The sequence below is a fragment of the Haemorhous mexicanus genome, chromosome 3 (genome assembly GCF_027477595.1).
Source record: "Haemorhous mexicanus isolate bHaeMex1 chromosome 3, bHaeMex1.pri, whole genome shotgun sequence".
Classification (NCBI taxonomy): Eukaryota; Metazoa; Chordata; class Aves; order Passeriformes; family Fringillidae; genus Haemorhous; species Haemorhous mexicanus.
Genome location: NC_082343.1, coordinates 68,139,821 through 68,163,783, shown reverse-complemented (window position 1 = coordinate 68,163,783; position 23,963 = coordinate 68,139,821). Strand labels below are relative to the sequence as shown.

Below are 23,963 nucleotides of genomic sequence, written 5' to 3'. Positions count from 1 at the left end.
GAGGTTGCCTTCTGTCTTGTCTCATCTATACTGTGACAGTTTACTCTTCTCTAAAGTGATCCAAGCATTAAATATTGAACATTAAAAGTTCTGAGATAATAGGTGTGGTGAGGTGAGTTTGAAGGCATTCACTTAGCAGGTAGCCAGGGAAATCTTCTGAGATATGAAAATATGTTAGGTTTTATTAATAGATCTAGAGTTAGCAGATGTATGAAGAACTTTTTTTTTTTTCTGTGGGAATTTCTTCTCAAATTGTGAACCTTACATACTTTGGGTAGGAAATTACACCTGATTTTTGTTTGCGTGATAATGAAACAAAAAAGCACTTACCCTGGCAGTCTGTGTCACTATTTTCTCCAGAGTATTCACAGTGACAAGAAAAATGTTTGGCTGCTGAGACCTTCAACCTGACTGAGATTTCACTTTAAAGAATCTGGTTTTCTCTGTGTCCTTTTTCAAGTGATTGAAGTAAGAAATAAAGACATAACATCAAGTTCGCCTCTAGGGAGGCTGGACATGCCAACATTGAATTTTCCACAAATTACATTCTGACTCCAGTACCTGTATATTTGCGAGGAAAAAAAAAATTGCCTATGAAATCCCATGTGTATAGATCACAATTGTAACTGTTTTACTTGCATAACAAAATAGAATCATAGTATGGTTTGGGTTGGAAGTGACCTTTAAATCTTACCTAGTCCAACCCACCTGCAATGAGCAAGGCAGTCTTCAGCTAGAGCAGGTTGCTCAGAGCCTCATCCAGCCTGATCTTGAATGTTTCTAGGGATGAAGCTGGTGCCACCTTACTGGGTAGCCTGTTCCAGTATTTAGTCTGGCTGTCCCCATTTTAGTTTAAAACCATTATGCATTGTCCTATCTCAACAGGCCAGTTATCTGCGGAAGTATTGCAAGGTAGAGGTTTCCTTTTGAAACAAAACCAGTCTGAATTGTATTCAATTTCTGTCCTGCAACACTGGGAGGAGGATGGAAGAGATTAAAAGAATGGCCAAAAGAGGAGGTGGAGCTGAATGGACATAAGTTTTAAATACCTGATGATCTTCATCCAGTTTGATGAGAGCTGTTTCTTCAGTCAGGAGCAAGAGGGAATGGGACTGTGAGGTTCAGCCTAAGCTGTGTCAGCGAAACTGTAGAAGAAAAGCACAAAGCTTCAGGAAACTGAAAATCAATATATCCAGGCAATGAAAGCATTTTTATTACAAAGAACCAAAAGGTGTCACACAACAAAGGGTTTGCTGAAAATGGAAAAGAGGAAAGTGTAAGGCATCAGCTTTCCCAAGTAAAAAATAAATTGCAGTTACAAAGAGAAAATACAATATATTTTTTGCAGGATAAGAAGGTCTTGCCTTCAAGGAGTTAGAAGGGGTGAAACCTCCAACCCTGCAAGGTATCTTCCACTGAATTTTCTTGTGGAAACTATTTTTGTGTTGCTCCTCTGCTCCTATTCTGCTTCCTACATAAAGGCTTTCTGCTAGGCTCATTTAATATAGAAAGGGGTCTTTTCCCAGAGATTTTTTGACCTGAACAGACACAACAGTGGAGATTAAATTGAGGCAGAGAGAGCTGAAGATATCCATGGGAGGTCTGTGGTAGAACTGGGACTAGGTGTGCTAAGTGTGCTGAAAAAATCCCACAGTTTTATACCTCTGCCTGCTTTTCCTGATCCCCACTGCAAGGGTAGGTAAGACCTCTGGACCAAGGACCATAGTTTACATCCCACAAGCCATCCTGGATTACTGAAATGCTTCATCTGTCTGACCTTGCAGAAATAATCAGACACAATAGAAAGTCTAACAAGTATTTGCCACAGGGTCAGAAGGTGCAGGGTTGCTGGGTTGTTTTTAACTGCTTGACTCTGCTATGAAACAAGCTCAGCAGACAGCATGGCCTCAGCATGGTTGCTGCTGCTACAGCTTCCAAGTTCCTGGTGTTGGGCACAAGCTGAGGGAGGGCAGAAGTGTCTTAAGGTGAGACAAGAGGTGCAGCAAGATCTTCTCCACTCCTGTGGTAGATTGACGTTGTGTGGCTGACAGGTGCCCACCAAGCTGCTCTCTCACTCCTTCTTTTCAGCGGTTGAAGGGGAGAAAGTGAGATAAAAAAGTCATGGGTTGAGACAAAGGTAGGTAATTGATCCCAGTCAGATCCAGGATGACCCCCAAGGACCCTGTAGGCAGGTTGTTCTCACCTTTGCTATTTCTTCTCCTTCTCTCAACAGTGCCAATTTCCAACTATTCTCATTTCCAGACATTTCTTCTGAAATACAGCCGTGCACCCTCCCAGCTGAGTAGTTCAGGAATGCCCTAAACATTCATTAGACTAACCCAAAGATTAAGCAAGCAATTTAGCAAAGATTAAACAAGTGATTACTTTGATGTTTCTCATTGATTTGATCTCTCCCTGTGCTCAGTCAGCAACTCCTCAGCACCCCAAGCAGTCCCATCTCCATCTTTGGGCATGAAATGTTTTGAGCAGGCTGTGTAGACAAATTAGTCGGTCTCTTACTGCATAAATCTGTTATCTTCATTTTCTCAGAATGTCATCTGTACAGAGCTGTAAAATCAATGACCATTCTACAAGGTTTGAGTTAAAATTTATGTTACTGTTGTTATTTCTTCCTTCTCAAAGTCTTGTTGTAGTTTGTTCCACAGTGTAAATTGGATTTTCAATTCTGATCTCTCACTATGAAAAGACATTGTTCATTCTGCTATGAATGCTCTTTCTTGAACTGAAATACTCTTCTTGAAGGAGTGGTTTCTGGAGCCACAGGTCCTGAACTGTTTTAAACTAGAAGAGGATAAATTGATGATATAATGAGTCTTCCTAATATCTGATTTCCATAGTTTGATGAATTTCAATAAAGAATGTATCATTAATATTATATAAAGAAGTGATTTGCAGGCAGATTAAGTGGTTGACACAGGTACTAAATAATAAAAGCATATAAATTAAATTCAAGCACACAATTAATTACAAGATTAATCTGTTCTTATCTCATCCCATGGTATCTCTCAAGTATTCCTGCATATTCATAATCATGTTAGTTGACATTGAAATTATTTTTTAATAACTATATTTATATATAACCTTAACATGATACTGATGATATTCTGTACCTCATGTAGTTGCACAGTGCACACAGGTAAAGTGTGTTGCTTCCCAACAGTGTGAACTGTGAGCAAAGAAGAGTGTCTGGGTCTCAGATTGCTGTCCTGTTTGAAGGGCCATGTACTACCCACCTGTGCATGCAGTAAGGAAGCTGTAGCAGCAATGTGGCTTGATTTGATACCAAAATTTTCTCATTGACTGCCACTGTTTTGTTCAGATAATTTCCCCTGTAAGGCCCTCTGATGTCTGTCCAGGCACTTGGCCTAGTAATCAGGCTTAGGGAGCAATGGAAAATATTCACTAGGAGAAGAATCATCCTCATCAGTTTCATTTGAAGATTTGAAGGGCCATTGTCCTGCTGAGTTTGGTTTTGGTTGGTAAAGATGTTTTTGCATCTGCAAACAGTCTTCTATGATGTCCTTTCCATCTGTCTTCCCAAGAAAATAAATCTTGACAAAGAACACGTTAGGAAAAATAATCCACAGTGCCAGAGGTTTATGCCCAAAAAGGAGACAGAGGACTCCTGTGACTTTATTTGAATCAAGGGAGAGGTCATGAGGCATTTCTCATGGGGTCTCTGAAATTGTTGGTTGACACAGCCCTGGTTTCATCCTATGTTCCCAGCCCCATCACCCTGTTCCTTTTCTCCTTTGGGTGAGGTACTTGGAAGGCACAGACTTCTCAAATTGCCTACTCGGTGCTCCCCTCTAATATGCCCCCCTCTTTTATATAAAAGAAAGAAAGAAAAGAGCTATTCATGATTCTAGTAAGTCTTTGTTCTTTTTCTCTGGGTTCAGAGATTTAACATGGCCTTGGCTGAGCAGCAGTCCATGTTGATTAGTAACATTTTCCAGAACTAATAGTTTCTTCTGTTACTTCTCTGTAAGTACCTGGCCCTATCTACAAGCAGATTCACACAGTCTGTTTGTAAAGACACTTATTCCTTTCAGACAGAATCTGAAGAAGCAGATGAGATCATGTTTGGTAAATCGCGGTACGGTATTTCACAAGTATCGCCAGCTTTTCAGTCTTGTCTGGATTTCCCTTCTCCCACTTGGGCAGGCCACTGGGATGTTAGACTTGCAGCAAAATTTTCATGGAGGAAACAGGGGTGAGGTCAGTGGCCTTAGGAAAGCTCACTCCAAAGTCCTCACTCCTCACTCCAGCAAGCCCTGTTGCGCTGCTTGACTCGGATATAACCATGGATGATCCACGGGCTCAAACTGGGCTTTACGAACAAGAGCATTTTACTGACACAAGCTAATTTAATTCAAACTGAATGAAATTTTAGTTTATTCCATAGGTAAACGAAAGCAGTAAATCAGAAGGTAGTATGTTACATCTCTGAAGTATTTAGATACTTTACAGCCCTGCATGGCCCTTGCCAGGTAATTCCTTCCACACATAAATTAAGCAGTGCATGTTGCTCAAAAGCAACATGTGAGATATCTGCAGTCATGTTGGAGGGTGGCCCACATGAGCATAAGCACTTAGCCCAGCTGTGCACTGTACATGATGGGTGTGTCACTTGATTCACTTATGCAGCTATGAGAGTTTTTCTCTCTGGCTTTTGTCAACTTGTCTTATTTCTTGCTAGGAAGAAGAAGCAGCTATCAATGGGAAACATAATGCATATCATTACGGTGAAATCCGATTTACTGGCTAACTTCAGTTCCAAAAGGCAAGGAAACGGAGAGCTATGACTGGGATTTTGTCCTTCAGTTATAACTACTCAGATGCCTTTCAGAAGGGTGATTTCTGCAGAGAAAATGCTATTGAATAACATGGAAATTCTTCCTAATCTTTTTAATGCTAATGATAGGTTTATGCATGTGTTTTTCTAGTAGTAGCAGTCTAAAGCTTTAAAGCAAAGTGTCACAAATGTCATGCTTACACAGAATATGATTTCATCCCTGATTTTTTCCTCACACTTTTCAGCTGTCAGATTGACCCCCTGCTCTCTGTGCTGCAAGCACAGATGTGAGTCACGCTGGGAGGGGAAATAAAATAAACTTGCCAGCTGAAGGTTGTGACCACACTTGTATATGGCTGGGAGGCAAAAGGTCCTCTGGTTCTCCTGGGTCAGGGTGTGTTTTGGCATGCTATTGCCCTGTAAATGGGAAGGAGATGGCACATCAGCTGCACACACTGAGGACACCCTCAGTGGCCTGGTTACAGCCTGCTCATTGCCTTTGCATGACTCTATAGTTCAGTGCTGGCAAGGCAGAATTGTACCCACTCAGAAAATCTTTGACATTATTGAGTTTTCTTTTTTTGCATATCAGAAATTTAGATGCTACTATTGTGAAGAAATTGCAATAAAGCAACCTGGAAGGCAAGGAGCAATGCTCTGGCAAATGTCACTTGGTTTATTTCCTTCAAGAGAACTTTACAGCTCCCGTTTTTTTCACAGTTTTCATTTTAATTTAAGTGATTCATTACTCTCCTTCTTTAGGTCATCAGTGACTTTGGTCATACATTCGGCACTGCAGCAGGTTCCTGTAAGCCAAGAATTTCTCTGTCTTGACTCTCAAAATCTGCAGCTGGCGACTTCCCAGACCACTTATAGTTTATTTATTTTTGTTTATTCGAAACACCTTGCAGTTCTGAATTCTAATGAAACAGGAAAAATTAGATCAGTGGCCTTATGTATTTTCAGCTGAGTCTGTCCCATCATTGTGTGCCAGGTCTGTAGTAAATTTACAGTGTTGACAGAGGCAGTCACTGAATTGAAAGGAAGACAGGAAGGGAGAGATTTATATTGGAGCCTAAGGCTAGAGCAGTAAACCAGAACCACCACACTCGTTCCTAAAAATGAAGAATTTAGTTGGACTTTTCATTTAGCAGGAGTTGAATTTTCACCAGTTGTAATTTCCACTTGAAATGGCTTTTTTCTTTTTGAATTGTAAGCAGAATGCAGAAGAATACAGCTGCAGAACTTTGGACCTCTTGTGTAGTTTTGGCTGAGTAACGATTTTATCTCTGCTGAGTATTGAACAAACAGCAAAAGCAAGGAAAAAGAGGAGTACTTGCACTCCACCTCTCAGTAAGGCTGGTTTTGTTGTGCCCCCCGTCACCAAGTGCTTCCTTTCCTGCAAGACACTTCTGTATCTTAGAAGCAGGAAGGCAGAGAGGACCTGTGAGAGCACTCCTGGGTTATTGCTGAACCAATTCTGGGCACCCAACTCAAAATGCCTTAGAGGGACCTTGCTTTCAGAAAGGACCAGGAGCAGACAGAGAAGAAAACTCAACACCTTTCAAGTCCTGCAAGTGGGGCACTCACAATTGATCCAGCTGGGCCAGGAAGGGTGTTGCCTGGTGAAACCCATCATTACTGGAGTCCTGGGCTAGTTCCTGACCCAAACCAGGAATTCACTTTCCAGCTATGCCTCTTCAATGTCTCTAGAGCCAGAGCACAAACTTCTCTTCCAGAAGGTGACACCCAGCTCAGTAAAGCAACCAAACTCTTAAATTGTTTGCCTAAATGGCTTTAGGGGTCTTGTTCTGAGGACTTGCACTCACATATTCTGCCTCCTGTGGTGTATCAACCCCCAGATCAGTGGTAGATCTATTGAGGGTGTTTTCCTTCTTTCCATAATGAAGTTGTGCCACCCTGAAACTCAGTATGCAGACTTCACAGGCAAGAATAGGATAGAGAAAGACACTCACACAAAGAGGGGAAATTCTGGCCTCTGTGCATTAAAGGACTGTTGGGAAAAAAAAATGCATAAAACTTTCATGTCCTTGTGTTTGTCATAATATCCATGAGCAAGCAACTTTGAGCATTACTCCTGCTTGAGGGGCTGCAGAATGAGGTAGCAAGGTAGCAGCAATACAACCCACACATGGGAAAAAGCAAAAGAAGGTCAGATCCTTAAAGAGCTGAAGTTAGAATGAGCCACAGGCACATGAGCATCTCTCCTTTGAAGCAGATGGAAATTTGGAAAAGTGTTCAATGGCTCAGTGCTGTCCTTGATGAAATGCTAATTGGGTATCCTTTGTCTTTCTGTACCAGGGGTGCAATCAAGAGGCCAATGTTCAGGGGCCAATTCAAGGACATTTTTCTTAAGGTTTCTTTTACATGTTTCAAGCATATAGATTATGGAGTAGAAACTCACTGTAAAAACTATGTAAACTTATGGGAATTTCATATACCTACTTGGGGAGAAAATATTGCCGACAGAAGCAGGGGTTTTTTGAATTCTGGAACAATTTTCAATAGTTGCAGGGGGAAAAAAAGTAACTGTCTTGTTCTGAAGTTTTAAATATAGTTAGTTTTATCCAAGCAAAAGATTTTGCATAATCCAGGCAGATAAATTTGATTTTCAAATTAAATATTTATTATAGATATTAAGTGCTCTCTAGAATGAAAAATCATTGTTATTTATTTTGCAAATGCACTGATATTAAAAAAAGGAAAAAAATTCTACCTCTTGTAATAATTGAATTAGTAGCTTTAGTTCTCCAGAAGCCAGCCATGATATTCATAAATGCATTTTTGCATTTCTAATATTAACACTTGTCTTTTTTTGACCTTCAGTTTTACAAGTAAGCAATAATTTTAGTAGTTGCCTAATTGTAGATGAACAGTCAGTACACACATTTGCATATGCTTGGAATTATGAATTTTATGGGGACAGAAATTCAGAAACAAATTCTGCCACTTTCGGGAGCACCAGGAAGAATCTGAAATCATCCATCATCCTGACTCACATACATACTATTTTCTAGGAACTCCAAGCCCATACTTCTGTGTTTCTGACAAGACTGAATTAAGTCACAGTAGCATCTATCACTTGAGGAATCTTGAGTCATATGAACTTGTTTTCCATCAGCCCGTTCAATCAAGATTGGCTTATCAGCGGCAGGGGTGTAGCGGGAGCTGTGATGCTTTTCATCTCCTCCTTTATCAACTGTCTCTCAATAGCTGTAAGAGTCCATCAACCCCCATCAGTTTAAACTGTATTAGCACTGTACAGTAATGGCAAGAGAGCAGTAAGGAGTGATGTTGTACTACTTTGGGCACTGGTGAGCTATTTTTCTTGGTGCTGGGAATCATCCAGGTCTATTACTGTAGGCTTTCAGCTCCTCTGAGAAAACTGGGAGGTGATGATGATCTTAACTGAACTGAAACTTTATAACTCTTTCTCATATTATCCAAAGATATTCGTCACTGTATTTATAATGTCCTGAGCCTTAGGCGTAAAAACCAGTGCAAGTGAGATGAGCTAATGCAATTTGACAGCGAATTTCTTTTCTACAAGAAACAGAGAGCCATCAGTCCTTCCACATCCTCGTTACTTTCAACATCTGAAAGCTCAGACCGGTGCATTTGGAAGAGAGTAAAGATAAATATCTATCTCAAAACCACATCTGTTTGTGTGCTTTATTCTTGAATGATAAAAATAACTGATCAGCAGCCCAATGGCTGTCTAGATTTCATTGGCAAAAATGTGGTATTTTCAGTGGTTGTCACATGGATTTCTAGCTTGAGAAATTACAGCTCACTCTTAATACATAATTGAGTCTCACTCTATTTCTAAGACTGGAAATATCACTTTTGAATTAATTTTTGGATAATGATGGAAGAAGTTAGTCTTTCAAAAGTACCATATTCAGCAGTTGGTGCTTGTAACTAGTTTTGTAAGCTCTTGTATGGAAAGTTAATTCTGTCATTTATGATTCCAATCTCGATCAAATATTTACATATTTATTTATTTCTATATCCTAATTTCTTAAGTCATACTTGGCTAGACAGTTAAATTTATAAAAATTTATGGACTGCAGCTAGCTTCAGTCAATTTATTTTGACCAAAATAACCTGAAATACAATTCTTTTATCTCATGGTCATCTATAATTATACTTTTGATTTCATCACAAAGATTGAAATATTTTCAGTCTTTCCAGTTAAAGGCTGAGAAGTTGCCAAGAACTGTGTATGGAGAGACCATAATTCTTAAAGAGAAAAAGCCTCTAGGGCTCCAAGTCTGGTGATTTTTACCTGGAAAGGAACCAGGAAATTACTGATTGGAAGGCAGATGGCTTTTTGAAAGCCTAGGCATGTTTTTAGGATAAGCATGTTTTATTTTCTTTGTTAGTTCACTGGTAGGATGAAGATGACTATGAGCAAATTGCACTTACACACACACACAGACCCCTCATGCCTCCAATTTGCTTATAAGGATTTAGCACTGGGCTCCATCGAGCATGGAAGTTTTGTCACCCCACTTTCCTTTGCTATCTTTAAATACGTATCTTATTCAACAATAATAATTAAAAAAGGAGTGCTTTCTTTGCACTTAGAGTCAGTGCAGCAGATCTCTCAACAGTATATAGTTAACTATTAAGTGCAGGGATATGTTTTATCTGTGTAAGAATAGTCTTTAAAAAATTTCAGTTACTAAAGTGTTGTAAAACACAATAGCTCTGAGCATGTTTGTGTGTATGTGTGTGAAGTTGGGGTTATAAGTGTATGGTAAATTAAACCCATTTTCAAGAATTGCTGCAACTGGCAATATGCAAGAATTGGGAAATTTATTAGGTAAAAGCTCATCTTAAGAAACTGCTTCAGAGACTCCCAAGGCTTGCTGAATGTGATTCTGCTTTGTTTTCATCCAAAGTCAACAATCTGGGCTGGTCCCTCAAGCTACCACTGAGAAGCAGCAGAGCCTGAGTCTGCCACAGCTTCGAGGCAGATGTAACTACACCTTGATTTTAAGTGATATCCCAAAAGGCTCTTAAAATCAAACCCAGTTGTATTTGAATACAAATTTGAACCTTAATGTCTTGAATAGAAAAACCTCAAAGCAACTAGGAAAGCCCAAAAAGCAAGGGATAAGAAACTTGGGCAGCTCTCCCCACGCCCAGGGTGTCCTTCCAGCCAAGGCAGTGGCTGCTGGGGGTTCTTCAGTTCTAGGGAAGTGCTGGCTGTCTGTCCAGGTCTGCCTGTCCCTCCACTGCCCCTCTGGGCTGTCCCTTGGATGCTGCAATGAGGTGCTGGGCCCTGCTGGGGAAAGAAGCTGTGGAGCTTGATCCAGAGCTGCAGGGCAAATGACAAGCTGCTGGGGAGGTGGCAAGAGAGGATGATGAGAACAAGGATGTGCAGAGCTCTCCTTCTACCCCCAGCTTATGGCACAGAGAGTTTCTTTCGAGCCTCAATGGGAGTTTGAGGTAGTCTGCAACTCACTGTGTGGAAAACCCACCCTTTGTGCTGAGATCCAGTACAAAGCCTGTACAAATAAATGCAATAAAGATTTCAAAATAATGACTCAGTAGCAATTAAGTGATGGATAGGCTTGGTGTTGCATGGCTTTCTCTCTCTGATTTGTCTGTTAATATTAGTGGCGTTTCTATTTTAATGCAATGTGTGGCTTTAGTTGGGATCCAGACTTTGGTATTTCACTGTTCAGCAATGGCTTGATACCTGTATTCTGAAAATATTTTACATTGGTTTGTTCTCCTGTGCTAGAAGTATTAAAAGTGTCTTTTGTTTAGACCCACAAACCCACTGTATTTTCTTGAGATGTCATCTAGAAGGATTGCAGGGAATGTAGACTATGGGAGTAGCTGACCAATAGAATACCACGGCACAGCAGCCCATGGTGTTATTGTCAGTATATGTGTTGGGTGATGTGGTTGCTATTAGTGCTGTGAACATGTAGCTATAGAGTATTGGGACTGCTTCTGTAAATTGCTCTAAAGCAGTGTGCAGCAGCTTTGATGCATTAACTGAAGATACTTGCTGCAATCCTTACTTTATTGAGAGGGGCAGAGAGGAGGGAAGGGTTGCATGTGCCAACTTGTAGAATTTCTCCCCTGTGTAACAGGCATGTCAGAATAAGGGGAAAATAAGAAAAGACAAGTTTCCATGCAAAATTAGTGTAGAATCTTGTTCTCTAGATGCAATCAATTTCAGAGCAATGCAGGACTAATCGGAGACTTCATATGCTTCAAAGCTATTAGAAAATCTGCAGCTTTAGCTTCCAGAGAGAGCTCAGTTGATTGTCCAGAACAAATCTTGTTAATTTATTCTTTCACAAGCTGCCTGTGTCAGTGTTAAGTGTGAACCACAAAATATGGAAGTAATGTCCGTGTCCTCATTAAGCAGCTATTCAAGTGGGGGGTGGTGTGGGAACTTAGGAACTCGGCTGCAGAGGAAACAGTCACATTCCATGCTGGTGATGGCAGTTAGTATTTGTGATTTTGGCATGTCCTTTTCCTGTGTTTTCTATGGTAATATGCATCAACATTTCTACCAGATAAGTAGAATTTCAAAATAAGATTCCACATCCACCTGTAAGCATTTAAATAAACTTGTCTGGATTTCTACAGGATACAGGGGCATAACTTCAGCTTGCTTTGAGTCAATGTGAAGTTTTTAAGACCTTGTTTTATTTCTCCTCACGCTTTTATGGAAACACAGTAAAATGCACTCAAGTGAAGAAGCTTGGCAGAATCACAGTGCTGTGACAGACATCATCAACTTCACCATGGCATAGCAGTCGTCAGTGTCTGAATGAAGTGTATCTGCTTTTTTATTTTTTAAATACACACTTGGAACATTTGGAGTGGTAACTTCGTGTTGCAGTCATTACCAGCCAGGAGAAAGCACGATCCTGCCTGCAGGCCCTTTCTAACAGTGCTGTAAAGCAGCCTTTACAGATGTGTTCCTCCAGTGAAATTTTGGCTCAGGAAACAGACTGCCAATCTCTTGTCTGCTGGAGCCTGTGGCATGCTGAAGGATTAACACACCTCATGCTAGAGATTAAAAGTAGTGGTAGCCTCTGTTCTTTACCATCTGAGATACTCTAAAACTGATGCAGTGGGGACTTAGCAGTGGAAAGATAACAAATAAAGTGCAAAAGAGAGGAGGGAAAGCAGTTAAATTAAACTGACATGGAGAGTGCTTTAAAACAGGATTTAGTGTCAATTAAATAGGCCTGAATGTTTAAATCACTTGGCCACCCTTTGTACTTCACTGTTTCTGCAGCATACAGCAGCTGTGATTGTGTGGCTCCTTCTCAAAGCTGCACTGCCTTGATTTTGTGTTGTGAAGAGTTTCTATGTTCTGGGGAGGATATGGGAATTAACTCGCATTGAGAGTTAAATATTTTAACTTCATGTAAAATAATTACAGGATAACCTGCAGATAGCTGTTTTGTACACTTTATTGCACCAGTGTGCATGTGCAAGGAACCAAGCACTAGCTCCAGAGTTCTTTGAAATGAGAAAGTCTGCCTGCAGAAGTTTGGCTTTGTCATGGCTGATAAAGGAGACACTCAAGTGACAGAAATTTCCATAAGCATGGAGGAAGAAGTAAAAAGGATGCACAGCAGCTACCAGCCCAGACATTTAAACAGAATTAAATGGCTCCCAACATCAAGATGAGGCTTTGTCTTCTGGCTCCACTTCTAAAGAGACGAAAAGGAAGCATTTTAAAAATTCTGTTAGTATGCTGTGAAAAGCCTACTTAGCAACATGACACCTGGAGATTTAGGAGTAATTCTGACCTACTTCTCACTTAAAAATGCCAGTCTGATCCTAGGTTAATGGTTGGACTAAATGACCTTTTCCAGCCTAAATGATTCAATGATTCTATGCATTTATGAGATCAAAGTTTAACTACAAGCTGAAGATCTTTCCCTGTTTTAACTTGGTTTGAGAAAGTACTGTTGGTGTTGCTGAGGGAAAAATGGGATTTTTGAAGAATTGCTTTGTTTTGATTTAAATAGAATACAAGTAGAGAAATAGAATAGCACTCAGCTAAAGAGAAATTGGATCCTGAAAGGCAGAAACCCTCACTTTTATAAAGCTTTTTGTAGTGAGACTCTCTTTTTGGTGTGCTGTTTGAAGGCCATCAAACTACACAGCCTTTCTTCAAGATGTGAATGAATGTTGCTTCCTCAGTGAATGAATGTGCTGCTGAAGCCAGCACGATGGACCAAAGGCTTAGGGAAGAAATCATCCTTTGTGCCAGTCTCTGAGTGGTGGAGCACATGAAAAGCAACACAGAAAGTGTTGCAGGTAGGAGCCATGTTGCATATTTCAACAGTATTGTGATTTTTGGGAAGATACTTATGAGTGCCAGAGATGACAGCACTGAGTTAGTGTCTTTTTACTTTGTCGAAAGGAAATAGTGGCTTTTCCACAGCCATTGAAATCTTCTTTTCAGTGTTTGCTTGCTGCTTCTTCTTAAAAGAAGAATAGGTATGTTATTATTCTTATCCAGGTATTAAAAGCTCAGGAACTGAGACTCTTGTATTATTAGATCATCGTTTTCAGGAAAAAAAATTAAACACAGTCAATGTTACCAGCTTTTTTTGTAAAATTCAGGTATCTTACGTTGGTTATTAGGTTTATAAAAAATTGTATTTTTCTGTATTGCCACTGACATTGTCACCAATTTAAACAATCTAAGATTTGTTTATACTTTTCTGTTTGGAGAGAGATGAGTTGTTCTCTTCCATTCAGCCAAGGCAAAAATGAGCATTTTACTGATCTTGTGATTTGCTTTCTTCTACTTTCCATTTCATTACTGTTTTCCATGATAATGATTAATGTGTCAGAGCCTACAGGGGTGAGAGAAGGGGAGGACACAAAATCTTCTGTTCCACTGCTTGTCATTCATGTCTGTAATGGGCATATTACTAGGTGTGGCAGGAGAGTTTAATGTGGGCATGAACAGTTAAATTTTGTAAACTAGATCAAGTCTGAGCATTTAATGGGCACTTGAATAGTTCTGCTTAAACATCTAACATGCTACTCTTTGCATGATGAAATAAGAATAAAAGATTTGTATCTTTCTGTGTCATCCATCATCTGTGAAATGTTTAACTAAGTCCTGACTGGAAGAGAAGCAAAACAGCTTGATTTCAGAATGAGTTTTCTTACATAATTAGAAATACCAAATGTGTGCAAAAATCAGAGACAAGTATGTACTCAGTATCATTTATGTAGTCAGTGTTTTGAAAGACAGAGATATTGATGGCACTACTTGCACTTGGACTCCCACAAAGTAGTTTTCTGCAGTTTTTGCATTCAGTTTTTTTTTCATAAAAAAACTATTTTTACTCAAAAGTGCTTTCAAATTACAGAGATTATACAGATTCAACCTTTACTTACAGACTTGGAGGTGTTTAGGTTCACAGCCTTGATTTTTTGTCCATGAACTGAGCTCCAATTACCCTTTGTGTTCCCCAATGACTTCAATAATAAAATAGCAAGTGGATTTTTGGACACATTTTGAAATTGACAGAAGACATAGAAATGTATTCTCAATGACTTTTCAGGAATAAGACCATAAAATTTGAATTACCGTCTTGCTTATAAGTTTATGAAATGTAAAATCCAGAAGCTGAGGGCAGGCTGTATGTGTGTGTGTGTATATATATATGCTGTAGACCTTGACTCTTTAGGAAAACTGCCACTTGTAGATGTGGTTGAATGACTTGGCAAAGAACCAACTATGAAAAAATGTGGTTGTTTTATAAATAGCAGAATAGCAATGAGAGAATCAAAACATACACCAGAGAGGGCTACAGCTATCAAACACATCTTTGAAATTTACCTGGTGTTTTTCAGGTTTTTTTGGTTGGATTTTTAATACAAATGTCATTTGAGACTGGTTAGTCCTGGTGGCACACCTGAATATAGAGAGCTGAGCTAAAAAATATGCCTTTTGTAAGATCTCATCAAACTTCCCACTAGTCCAAAAAATGTGATGATTAGTGTTCCCAAAAGCTAACAGCCCTAGGGAGCAAGAAATATGTTATTGTGCAAATCATTTCCTGAGTGTGTTTAGCTTTATGTAATCTAAGCAGGATCCAAGATTCTTCTCTTCAGAGCAGGTGCAGTCCCCCACAGCCAAAATACAGGGACACACCTGCATTTCATGTAAAGCAGGCAGCTGATCTGCAAACTTCTAATTTACTAATGAAATACAGCTATAGAAATGGCAGTAGGCAAGAGGATGACCCTGCATGAAACCTAATTACAGAAGGATGTAGGAAACAATATCCAGCTAAACGAAGAACTGTAAACAAGGGTGCAAGACTAATATGTAGATTTGAGTTGCAGTCACCATTCAAATTTCCCATTGCATGTCAACAGCAGAGCAGGTAGCAGCAGGAACTGAGGATCAGTAGTGTAGGCAGCATCTGCATCAGGGTCTTGGATGTCACCTCTGTTGAGTGTGTTTTCCCTTGGTTGTGTTTCACAGTAGAGTGAGTGATGTGAAAGCAGAGGTAGCAGTAGTAGAGACCTACTTGCTACTTCTCCAGCAGTCTCCCATCAGTACACAGGGTTTAGCACGATAAAGTTTGTTCTTTACTCCGTGTGTCAGGCTGTTTGTCAGCGAGGTATGTTAGCTGACTATGACTACCCAGCCTCCTGTTCTTTCCGGGGTCTCTTTGGTTAAATCACGCCGTGACTGACACCACGACACATTAGTGGGAGGATTGTTTATGAGAAAAAGGGAAACGAGCTTGACACTTGAGTTTACCAAGTTGTGGGAGCACAGATGCTCATCACTGCCAAACATGCAGAGCCGAGGTCAGGGAAGTCTGTCAGCAAAAGCAAAGCAGCCTTGAAGCAATATTTTTTTAACTGTCTGGCACTGAACACGCATGAAATACTGTTATAGCTGAACAGGGTGCTGCCCTCCTTCCTCTACTCCTTTAGGATTGCATAGTTCCCTTTCCTCATTCCAGGCTCAAATGAGACATTGCGGAACATGCTCCTCTCCTTCATGTCTTCACCAGGGAGCTCAGCCCCTCTTTTCTGGGGGCTGGTGACAGCAGCAGTAGCAGTGGGCAGAGCTCAGACTAGATGTCCCCTTTGGATGCCCTTTTGCTCTCCCTGGTATTGTTTTTGCTTGCCTCTCTACCAGACCAACACTTTTTGCATTTTGCTCTTCTGCATGGGAAGGTGTAGCTGTAGAACAGACCTGGTCAGCATGAGAGTGCTGACACATGGGAGACCTGGGAAAACTCTTAAGGGTAATTAAGAAAATACAAATATTCTTGTGTTATTCATAGGAGATCCTGTCCCAGAATTTGGAAAAGGAGGATTGTTTGGACTCAGTTGGGCTGTGTGGTTAGATAATAAACTCTACAAGAAGAGTAAAAGATATGAAGGTATTTGGAGCAAAAAAGTCTTTCAGATATAGCAATTTCTGAAGTAAAGAGAAAATTATAGGAAGACAGAGAACATGCGCAAACAAAGAAATTATTTGAGACCTGTGGGGAAAGAGAATGGGGTTGTAATAGGAGAATGCAGAAGATACTGGAGATGAAAAATAAGCAAAACAGATTAGAGCAAAAATCCTAACCAGAAAGTATATTTCTAACAACCAGAAGGAGACAGGGGAAAATTGGAATCTCCTGTTCCTATCAAGCAAAAGAGAAACTAAGCAGTTGGAAAGGTGAAACAAAATATATTTATCCATAGTAGATGGAAAGAATAGTTTATATGATGAAATGTATATTCATCTTGATGATGAAACACGATCTTTTATCTTCTTTTTCTCTTTGGCTGCTAAGTCCTGAAAGAGCTGTGTTTCCCACTGTGTCTGAATGATAACCCTGGGTCTTTCTTTTAAGGAGGATGCTCAAAGGAAGCAGTACTGTGTTTTGGTTGATTTAAACTATCATTTATCCTTTGTGAAATGTGAAATGCAAAATTAAATGGTAGGGACGTGCCATCTGCTGTTGTTTAACATGTGAATAAAAGCTACTATGTTGGCACAATGTTTATGCTCATGATAAGAGCAGGAATAATGGAAATGTTATGTTGGCTATACCCAGCAGATCCCCTCGTTGACTGAAGTATCATGTTTCTTCCATATTCCAGAAATGCTGAACATGATTCCTGGAGGAGGATGAGCATTTCCTCCTTAGTGAGGAGGCTGAGTGTTTTATGTCTGTTATTCTCATTCCTTGCAGGGATCTCTTGCTGTCTGTGGCGCTTGGCCAGGTACTCTCCCTCCTTATCTGTGGCATTGGTCTCACAAGCAAGTATCTGTCAGAAGACTTCCATGCCAACACACCTGTTTTTCAGAGTTTCCTCAATTATATCCTTCTGTTCTTGGTCTACACGACAACACTAGCCGTCAGACAAGGTGAGTGTCTCTCTGAGAGTATTTGATAGAAAGCAGTGGGGATAAAGGCTTCTGCAGAACAACAACAAGCCATATGATTTAGACACATATCCCACTAACATTTGTTCCATAATTACATTACCTAGAAATGGGTATTGGATGAACTGAAAAAACCACCAACAAATCTTCATTAGCGAAGAATGAATCATTAGATCTCAAGAACTGGGGTGCTACCTCAAAGTTAAAATAAACATCAGTACTTTTGAATTCTGATTCTTCTTGCTGGGAAATACTAGTATGCTTTACATCTTACATAGACTGAGGAGAGCTCAGGTGCAAGCAAAGAAGAGCTTGCTAGTTCTAGATGCTGGCCATGGCAATTCAGTAGTTCACTCACTAGACACAAAGAAATAGCAGCCAACTTTTAGCTATTGGGAGGTTGGAGATGAAGGGAGAGATTTAGGGGTGCTCTCTCTCTGTGGGGAGCTTTGGGCAGAGCAGCTCCCTGGCCCTGTCACTGCTTTGCCAGGGCCTGTGTAACCAATCTGACCTCCAAAATGAGAAATGCATTACAGTATGCTTTGGTACTGTTTGTCTAATGATGCTCTCTTTGACAGCCTATATATATTATGGGGGGTTGTGCCTTTCCTGCACATCCCTTCCCTTCTTTGTGATTTCGCTTCTGGATGAGGTGTGGGAAGTGAATGCATTTAAGAACATTTCTCAGCCACTCTTCTTTTTTGTAATAATTTTATTCATTCACCTTCACAGAACACATAGATTAGAAGCTAAATAAAAGAGAAAAAAATATCATGTGTTCTCTTGACATAAGGAGGGTAGGGCTCAGTGGAGGATAACATCTGCAAAATGTATTAGGCAGTGGTACATTTATCAGCATACTGAAAAGCTCATATTTTCTTACAGGAACAATGATTTTTGGATTGGTCTTTGATCTTTTAATGTTTTGGGAACAACCCTGAAGCTTAAGTTCTTCACTCATAGTACAATCTTGTGATACAATGCTAAAAGTGTTCCAAAGCAGCAAGGACTTAATTTCTATGCAAAAAAATGAACAGTCAAAAAAATACCTCTGTACTCCAGCACAAAGCACTTAAACATATTACAACATAAGTTTTATAAGTATTGGTCCCCGCTGGCATTTTGCAGAGGTGCTAAAAGCCAATGTGCAAAGAAAATGTTGACTCTTATATAAGGAGAGATTGCTCAGGCACTGTTTCACTGTCTTGGTATTTCAGCTTGTGTAGGGGGAAACATCACCACATACTTTGCTCTGCCAAAGGTTTAAAATGTGTTATTAGTAGCAGCTTTCTGGAGAACTGTGTTTAAAAATAATTATTCTGAGTGTAGGATTGCCTAGATGTTCACAAGTTCTGTCCCAAAAATGTCCTCCTCTGGACTGATTTAGATACTGTGGAAGGCAAGTCCCTATATGGACTCTTAAATAGATTATACTTTTTTGAAAATGCTTGTGAGAGGGTATACCCATATAGATATTGCATTTTGCTGAGCTTTACAGAGGCTAATTTGGTATAAGGTTTGATGCCTGGTGTATATTGACATCTAAAAAATGCTGTCAAGCACTCTGCTTTACTCATGTATAGATATGTATTTTAAAAGGTACTTTATAAAAATTTTTCTGACTCTGTTTAAAAATATAGAGGTGGACTAAAGGGAGTTTGTCAGAAACATCCGTTGTGCCAATATGCTAGGTTTGGGAACTAAGTGTTAGGGTAAAGTGTTAGGAATATGTGGAAAATGTTTTCTGGACAAGTGAAGAGGGCTGGGGAAGGTGTTTGAAAAAGCCTGTGGTTGAATACAGACCATACAAACAACTAGAGCACATGTAAAGGGTACCAATGGAATTGTCTGGAAAAGGAGCTGTAAAAAAAAAAAAAAAAAACCAAAAAAAGATGGTTTCATCCAAAAAACCCCAAAATAAAATTGGCTACAGAAGCTGTCAAAGCAGTGATCCAGGCATTCAGCATAACATTCCTGCTGGATGGTACAGCACTACACAGCCTATTTATTTACTCGGCATTTCATGTTGCCAGCTGACTGAGCCTGACATTGTCTTTTTGCTTGTGTATTTATTCAAATCCATTATCTGTGCTTGTTCCATTAAGGCAGTTTCTCTAGCAGCTCAAATCATGTAGCTTCGTTAATAGATGGAAATCACATAATAATATTAATGATGATTCTGTTCTGAGTGCTGACATCATCAAAAAACTTTTTTTTCAAGTATGGTTCTTCTCTGTGAAAGACTGAAAAATTTTTAAATCATTCTCTTTCTCCTTCAGAAATCAAACCATCATAAATTGATTTGTAGTAAAAAATAATTGCATCCCTTTGTCTTTTTTTCTTTGCTTTATTAATTCTTGGGATTTTTGCAGAAATGTAATGTTTAAGGAGGTGTCACTTGGGGTAGCCAAAAAAAACTCTGAATTCACTCTAGGACTGAAAGCTATAATTTTGTCAAGACATAAAGAGTTCCTCTTTCTTTAGCGGCTTCCAAATTTTGATTTACTCTGGATGCCCTTGGACTTAGCTGTCCCTTGCTGTTCTTATATAGTCCCTGAGTGATAATGAAAAGGTAGATTTTGCACTGATCTCTGAAAATCATCATTAGCAGATTGTTAAAGCTCCTGAGCTTTTCTGACTAAAGCCTTCTGCAGTGAATGCTCAGCTTCCAGCAGCTAAAGTTAGCCCAGAATCAGCAGCGTCCACTACATTTTTCTATTGTGAGTGGAGATTGTTTTCCAAAATAATTTTACTGCAGCGCTCGCTGTAATGGAGACATAGATGAGGATTGTCAGCTTGCAATGAATCAACATGTCATCAGATAGTGGAGAGGCACAGTCCTGCAGGTGTCAGGATCTCTGAAGTTTTAAAGCTTCATTTCTATGCTAAAAAAAAGCCCAAAAAACCCCAACAGAACAAAACCCAAAAACCAAATCTAAATCCCCAAAAAAGAGAAATTTCAAGGAGTAAAAGTAGATGCAATAGTTTTAAGCAGTGAAGTCCATGTAAGTAAGGCTTTTCATCATCATTGCAACTTTGCCCCGAATTAAAAAGTGACAAAAGCATTGAAGGAGATCTGTTCTTTTGAGATTTTCATATGGGCCTTAAAACATGGATACCATTCAGGCACAGGTCATGAAAAAGTGGAAGAATTTGTCTAAACTTGGATTTTTCTGATGCAAATAAATCTGCCAAACATTTAACATGTAACAAGGTCGTTCTCAATTCCTTCTCTTGAGGTAGCTTCCTCTCACGCCTGTTGTTTTCACAGCCAGAACTTGTGTTTGTCCATGGTAACACCTCTGAGAAGGTTTTAACACATATTATCTCACCTCAGTCTCCTCCTTAGCAGAGGACTCTGCTTAACAAAAACATATAGGGATACTTCCCTATTTCCTCTGGGTCCTGTGTCATTATTAGTGGAGGAAAAAAAAAAAACAACACCTTGGCTATCAGTGAGAAAAGCCTCAAATGGGTGAAATGGAGCTATGAGAGACAGAGCTGGTGGAGATTAGTTTTAGCACCTTAAAAAGCAGTGAGTGGGAAATTGTCCATAGTGGACCAGAAGGTGCTAATTGCTAACAGCCAACATGGGAGCAAGCATCAGCAGCTTGCCACCAAAAATAAATTACTTCTAAAAGCCACCTCACATATGCTACAAATGAAAACAACACATCTACTAGACATCATTAAAAACAAAAAAAAAAAAACCCCGAAACTGCTGTTTTTTTGTTATCCTGGAAAACAAGAAATGAGGGAGCAATGGAAGTGTCTTTTGGAGAGATGGGAACCACAAAGCCTTGAGGGCCAGATTCTGCGTGAGTAGAGCTCCACATTGCAAGCTGCTCCTTGCATTTTAGTGCAACAAGTTACTGTGTATTTTCACCCCACCAGTACTAAGGGATGGCAAAAATTTGCTAGTTCAGAAACATTTTTAATGAATCTCTGTATGTCTGGATGAATTCTGCTTCTAGGCCAAGTGATGAGGTTATATCATCTATCAATGGAAATAGAATTTTCCCTACAGTAACTGTAATGTCTTAGATTTTACATACAGTTAAAGGTGATCTGTGCCCCTGAGTAAGCCAGAGAGTCCTGTGAGACTGTAAGATTGCAGGCCTCTTACTGGCATATCACTTTTTTAAAGCATTTCTATCTCAGGGTGGTTTATGCCATTAGTATCTCAGCCATATGTAATTTCCTGATGTGTCTGCCATCCTAATATGTATTTCCATTTAGATAATGGCACCCCTCCCCAGCATCACTCCTACTTCACCAAAGTTGACCAAAACTGGCTAATTTAAGGAAGATAGAGAACCATAAAGGAGTTGCTTTTTTTCCCTGCAGTGCTTGTCAGGTATTTATTGAATGATAGAAAGGGTAAATGTCTCTTTTTACTTAATTCCATTCTACCAGTAAAGGTATACTAATACAAAGCTAGTATAATGCACTTAACTTAGGTAGACATAACTACCACCTTTAAACTAACACCTTTTTTTTATCTATTGCCAGTAAGAACAATCTTTTTTGTCTGGGAAACAAACAAAGTATATTATTTAAGCTGATCAAACTGTATTAGATATCATGTACTTTGGACAATATTTCTTGTACCGTTCAGGTGAAATGTCTTCTGGAAAGGCATTGATCCTGTCAGAATTTCCTCTTCACTGAGGATGACAGGGAGTGATTTTGATTAGAAAAGATCCATTTCATCACTGTTCAGTTTCCTAAGCATGCTCATGCCACTGCTGTAAAACAAAGAGCTTGGTATCCCTCCAGTCAAATAAAATGTTCAAAGCTGAAGCCAGGTAGCTTTATTGCTCTATCTAGCTGTGATAGAAGGGGTCCTTGGATTCTCAAGGCAACAACTCAGCCCACACTCTGTCCTGCAAACATGTGGCAGACATTGCAAGATGTGACATTGCCCTTGAAGCACAGGAAAGGGCAAGTCCAGCTGCCCCATCTCTTCCATTTGACAGAGGTATGTAGAGATAGGACGGGGTAAATGGCTTTAAACTGAAAGTAGGTTTAGATGCCCCATCCCTGGAAGTGTTCCAGGCTAGGTTGGATGGGGATCTGAGCAGCCTGGTCTACTGGAAGGAGTCCTTGCTCATGGCAGGGGTGTTGGAACTGGATGGTCTTCAAGGCCTTTTCCAGCCCAAACCATTCTCTGATTCTATGGTTCTCACTGCCCTCCCAGTGCAAGGGGCCATGATCATTCTGAATTGTAAGAATGAAACACAACAGCAAATGTGGCTTGGAACCAGTGAAAAATAATGACCTTAAGGTCTTTGGTATTCTCGTAGCAGTGCTGCAGAATCTCCCTGCTGTGTTACACATTGCTGTCTGCAATGTACTTTCTCATAATTACTCTGGGCTTCTAATTAGGGATGCCAAACCGTGTGGGATATGTTTATTATGAAAATGGTCAGCCAAATAGTCCCTTTGTTTGGGATCTGAAGAGCCCTTTTCATATTCAGAGGGAATTCTATACTTTAGGAGAAATGGAACTAGAATGCTGCCTATTTACAGACACTTCAAATTGCAGAGATCTTTTTTTGTAATGTGCAATTTTCAGTTTTGGATAGCATGCTCAGAGGAGCAAGGATTATGATACGTTATGTATTTGGGATTTGCCTATCATATCATGGACACCACAGCAAGCTAGCTGGAATAAAACCAGTGTGACTAGAGCCAGATTTCTGTTCAGTTCTATTTACATAATAATTGTGTTTGAATTTTCATTCTACTTCCAATTGAGTTTTTAAAATTTCCTGCTATAAAATGTTGACTGCTGCTGCTGCTGCTGCTGCTGCTGAATGAGCCTTCGTTATTTTACTCTGTAGGTGATAACAATTCAGGGAGGTGTCAAACTTTTCGGATATGTAAAGTTTTCATACAGAACCTTGAGATTTTTTTCTTTATGATAGTTGCTCTAAACATAGAATTTCCCTTCCCAGTCCAGTGAAGTCGTCTTGCATTCTTAGCCATAATACTAAAACAGATGCAATTTCAGCACAGTGTGATTGTTCCACATAGCTGGAAAGGCAGGGTAAAAAAAAAAAAAAAAAAGACCATGTTGGGGATACAAAGACAGGGTTAAAACCAATAGACTTGACCTCTGTCTTTTGTTCTGATTTGTTTGGCTATTCCTAGTAGAGATGTTGGATGGTATTTTTTAATCCTCAGTGGTTTTTTTTCACTTTCCGCTGTTCTTGTTACACTGACCAGCAAACAGATGCTTTCTGCTTTGGCCCTGCTGCTCCTTTCCACCCACACAAAGGACCAAGCATCTCAGGGCTTAGTCAATTTTCATTTCCATCACGTGTGCTTTGCTTTGCCAGCCATTTAACAAGGTACAAAAAAACACTTACAGAGAGGAATCCTGGCCCCAAACATAGGGCAAATAAAATGGCAGGTAAAGGCTCAAAAAGCCCCTCTGCTTTTTCTTTCTAGAGTTATTTCTCTCAATAAGGTGCTCCTGGTCATTAGGTAAAGGCACTTGCTGTCCAAACCTACAGCATGCATCATGTGTTACAAAATATCTGTCCTTTTTTTAATCCCAGCCAAAGCAGCGCATTATATGCTCCTGCATGGTATCATTGGAATAAATCATGTACATCCCACAGCACATACAAGCTGAAAATTGGAAAGCACTGTTCCTCCTGGATGGAGGTGGCAGCAGTTAAGTTTGAGCGCTGTATG

At 39.8% G+C, this 23,963-nt stretch overlaps 1 protein-coding gene across 1 annotated transcript in view; it reads left to right on the top strand.

Moving 5' to 3' along the window:
- SLC35F1 (solute carrier family 35 member F1) overlaps window positions 1-23,963 on the top strand; it is a 227,820-nt gene that overhangs the window by 113,252 nt on the left and 90,605 nt on the right. Inside the window, exon 2 of the mRNA XM_059842227.1 lies at window positions 17,065-17,240. Coding sequence (XP_059698210.1) covers window positions 17,065-17,240 — 176 coding nt within the window. The remainder of the gene's footprint in view (window positions 1-17,064; window positions 17,241-23,963) is intronic.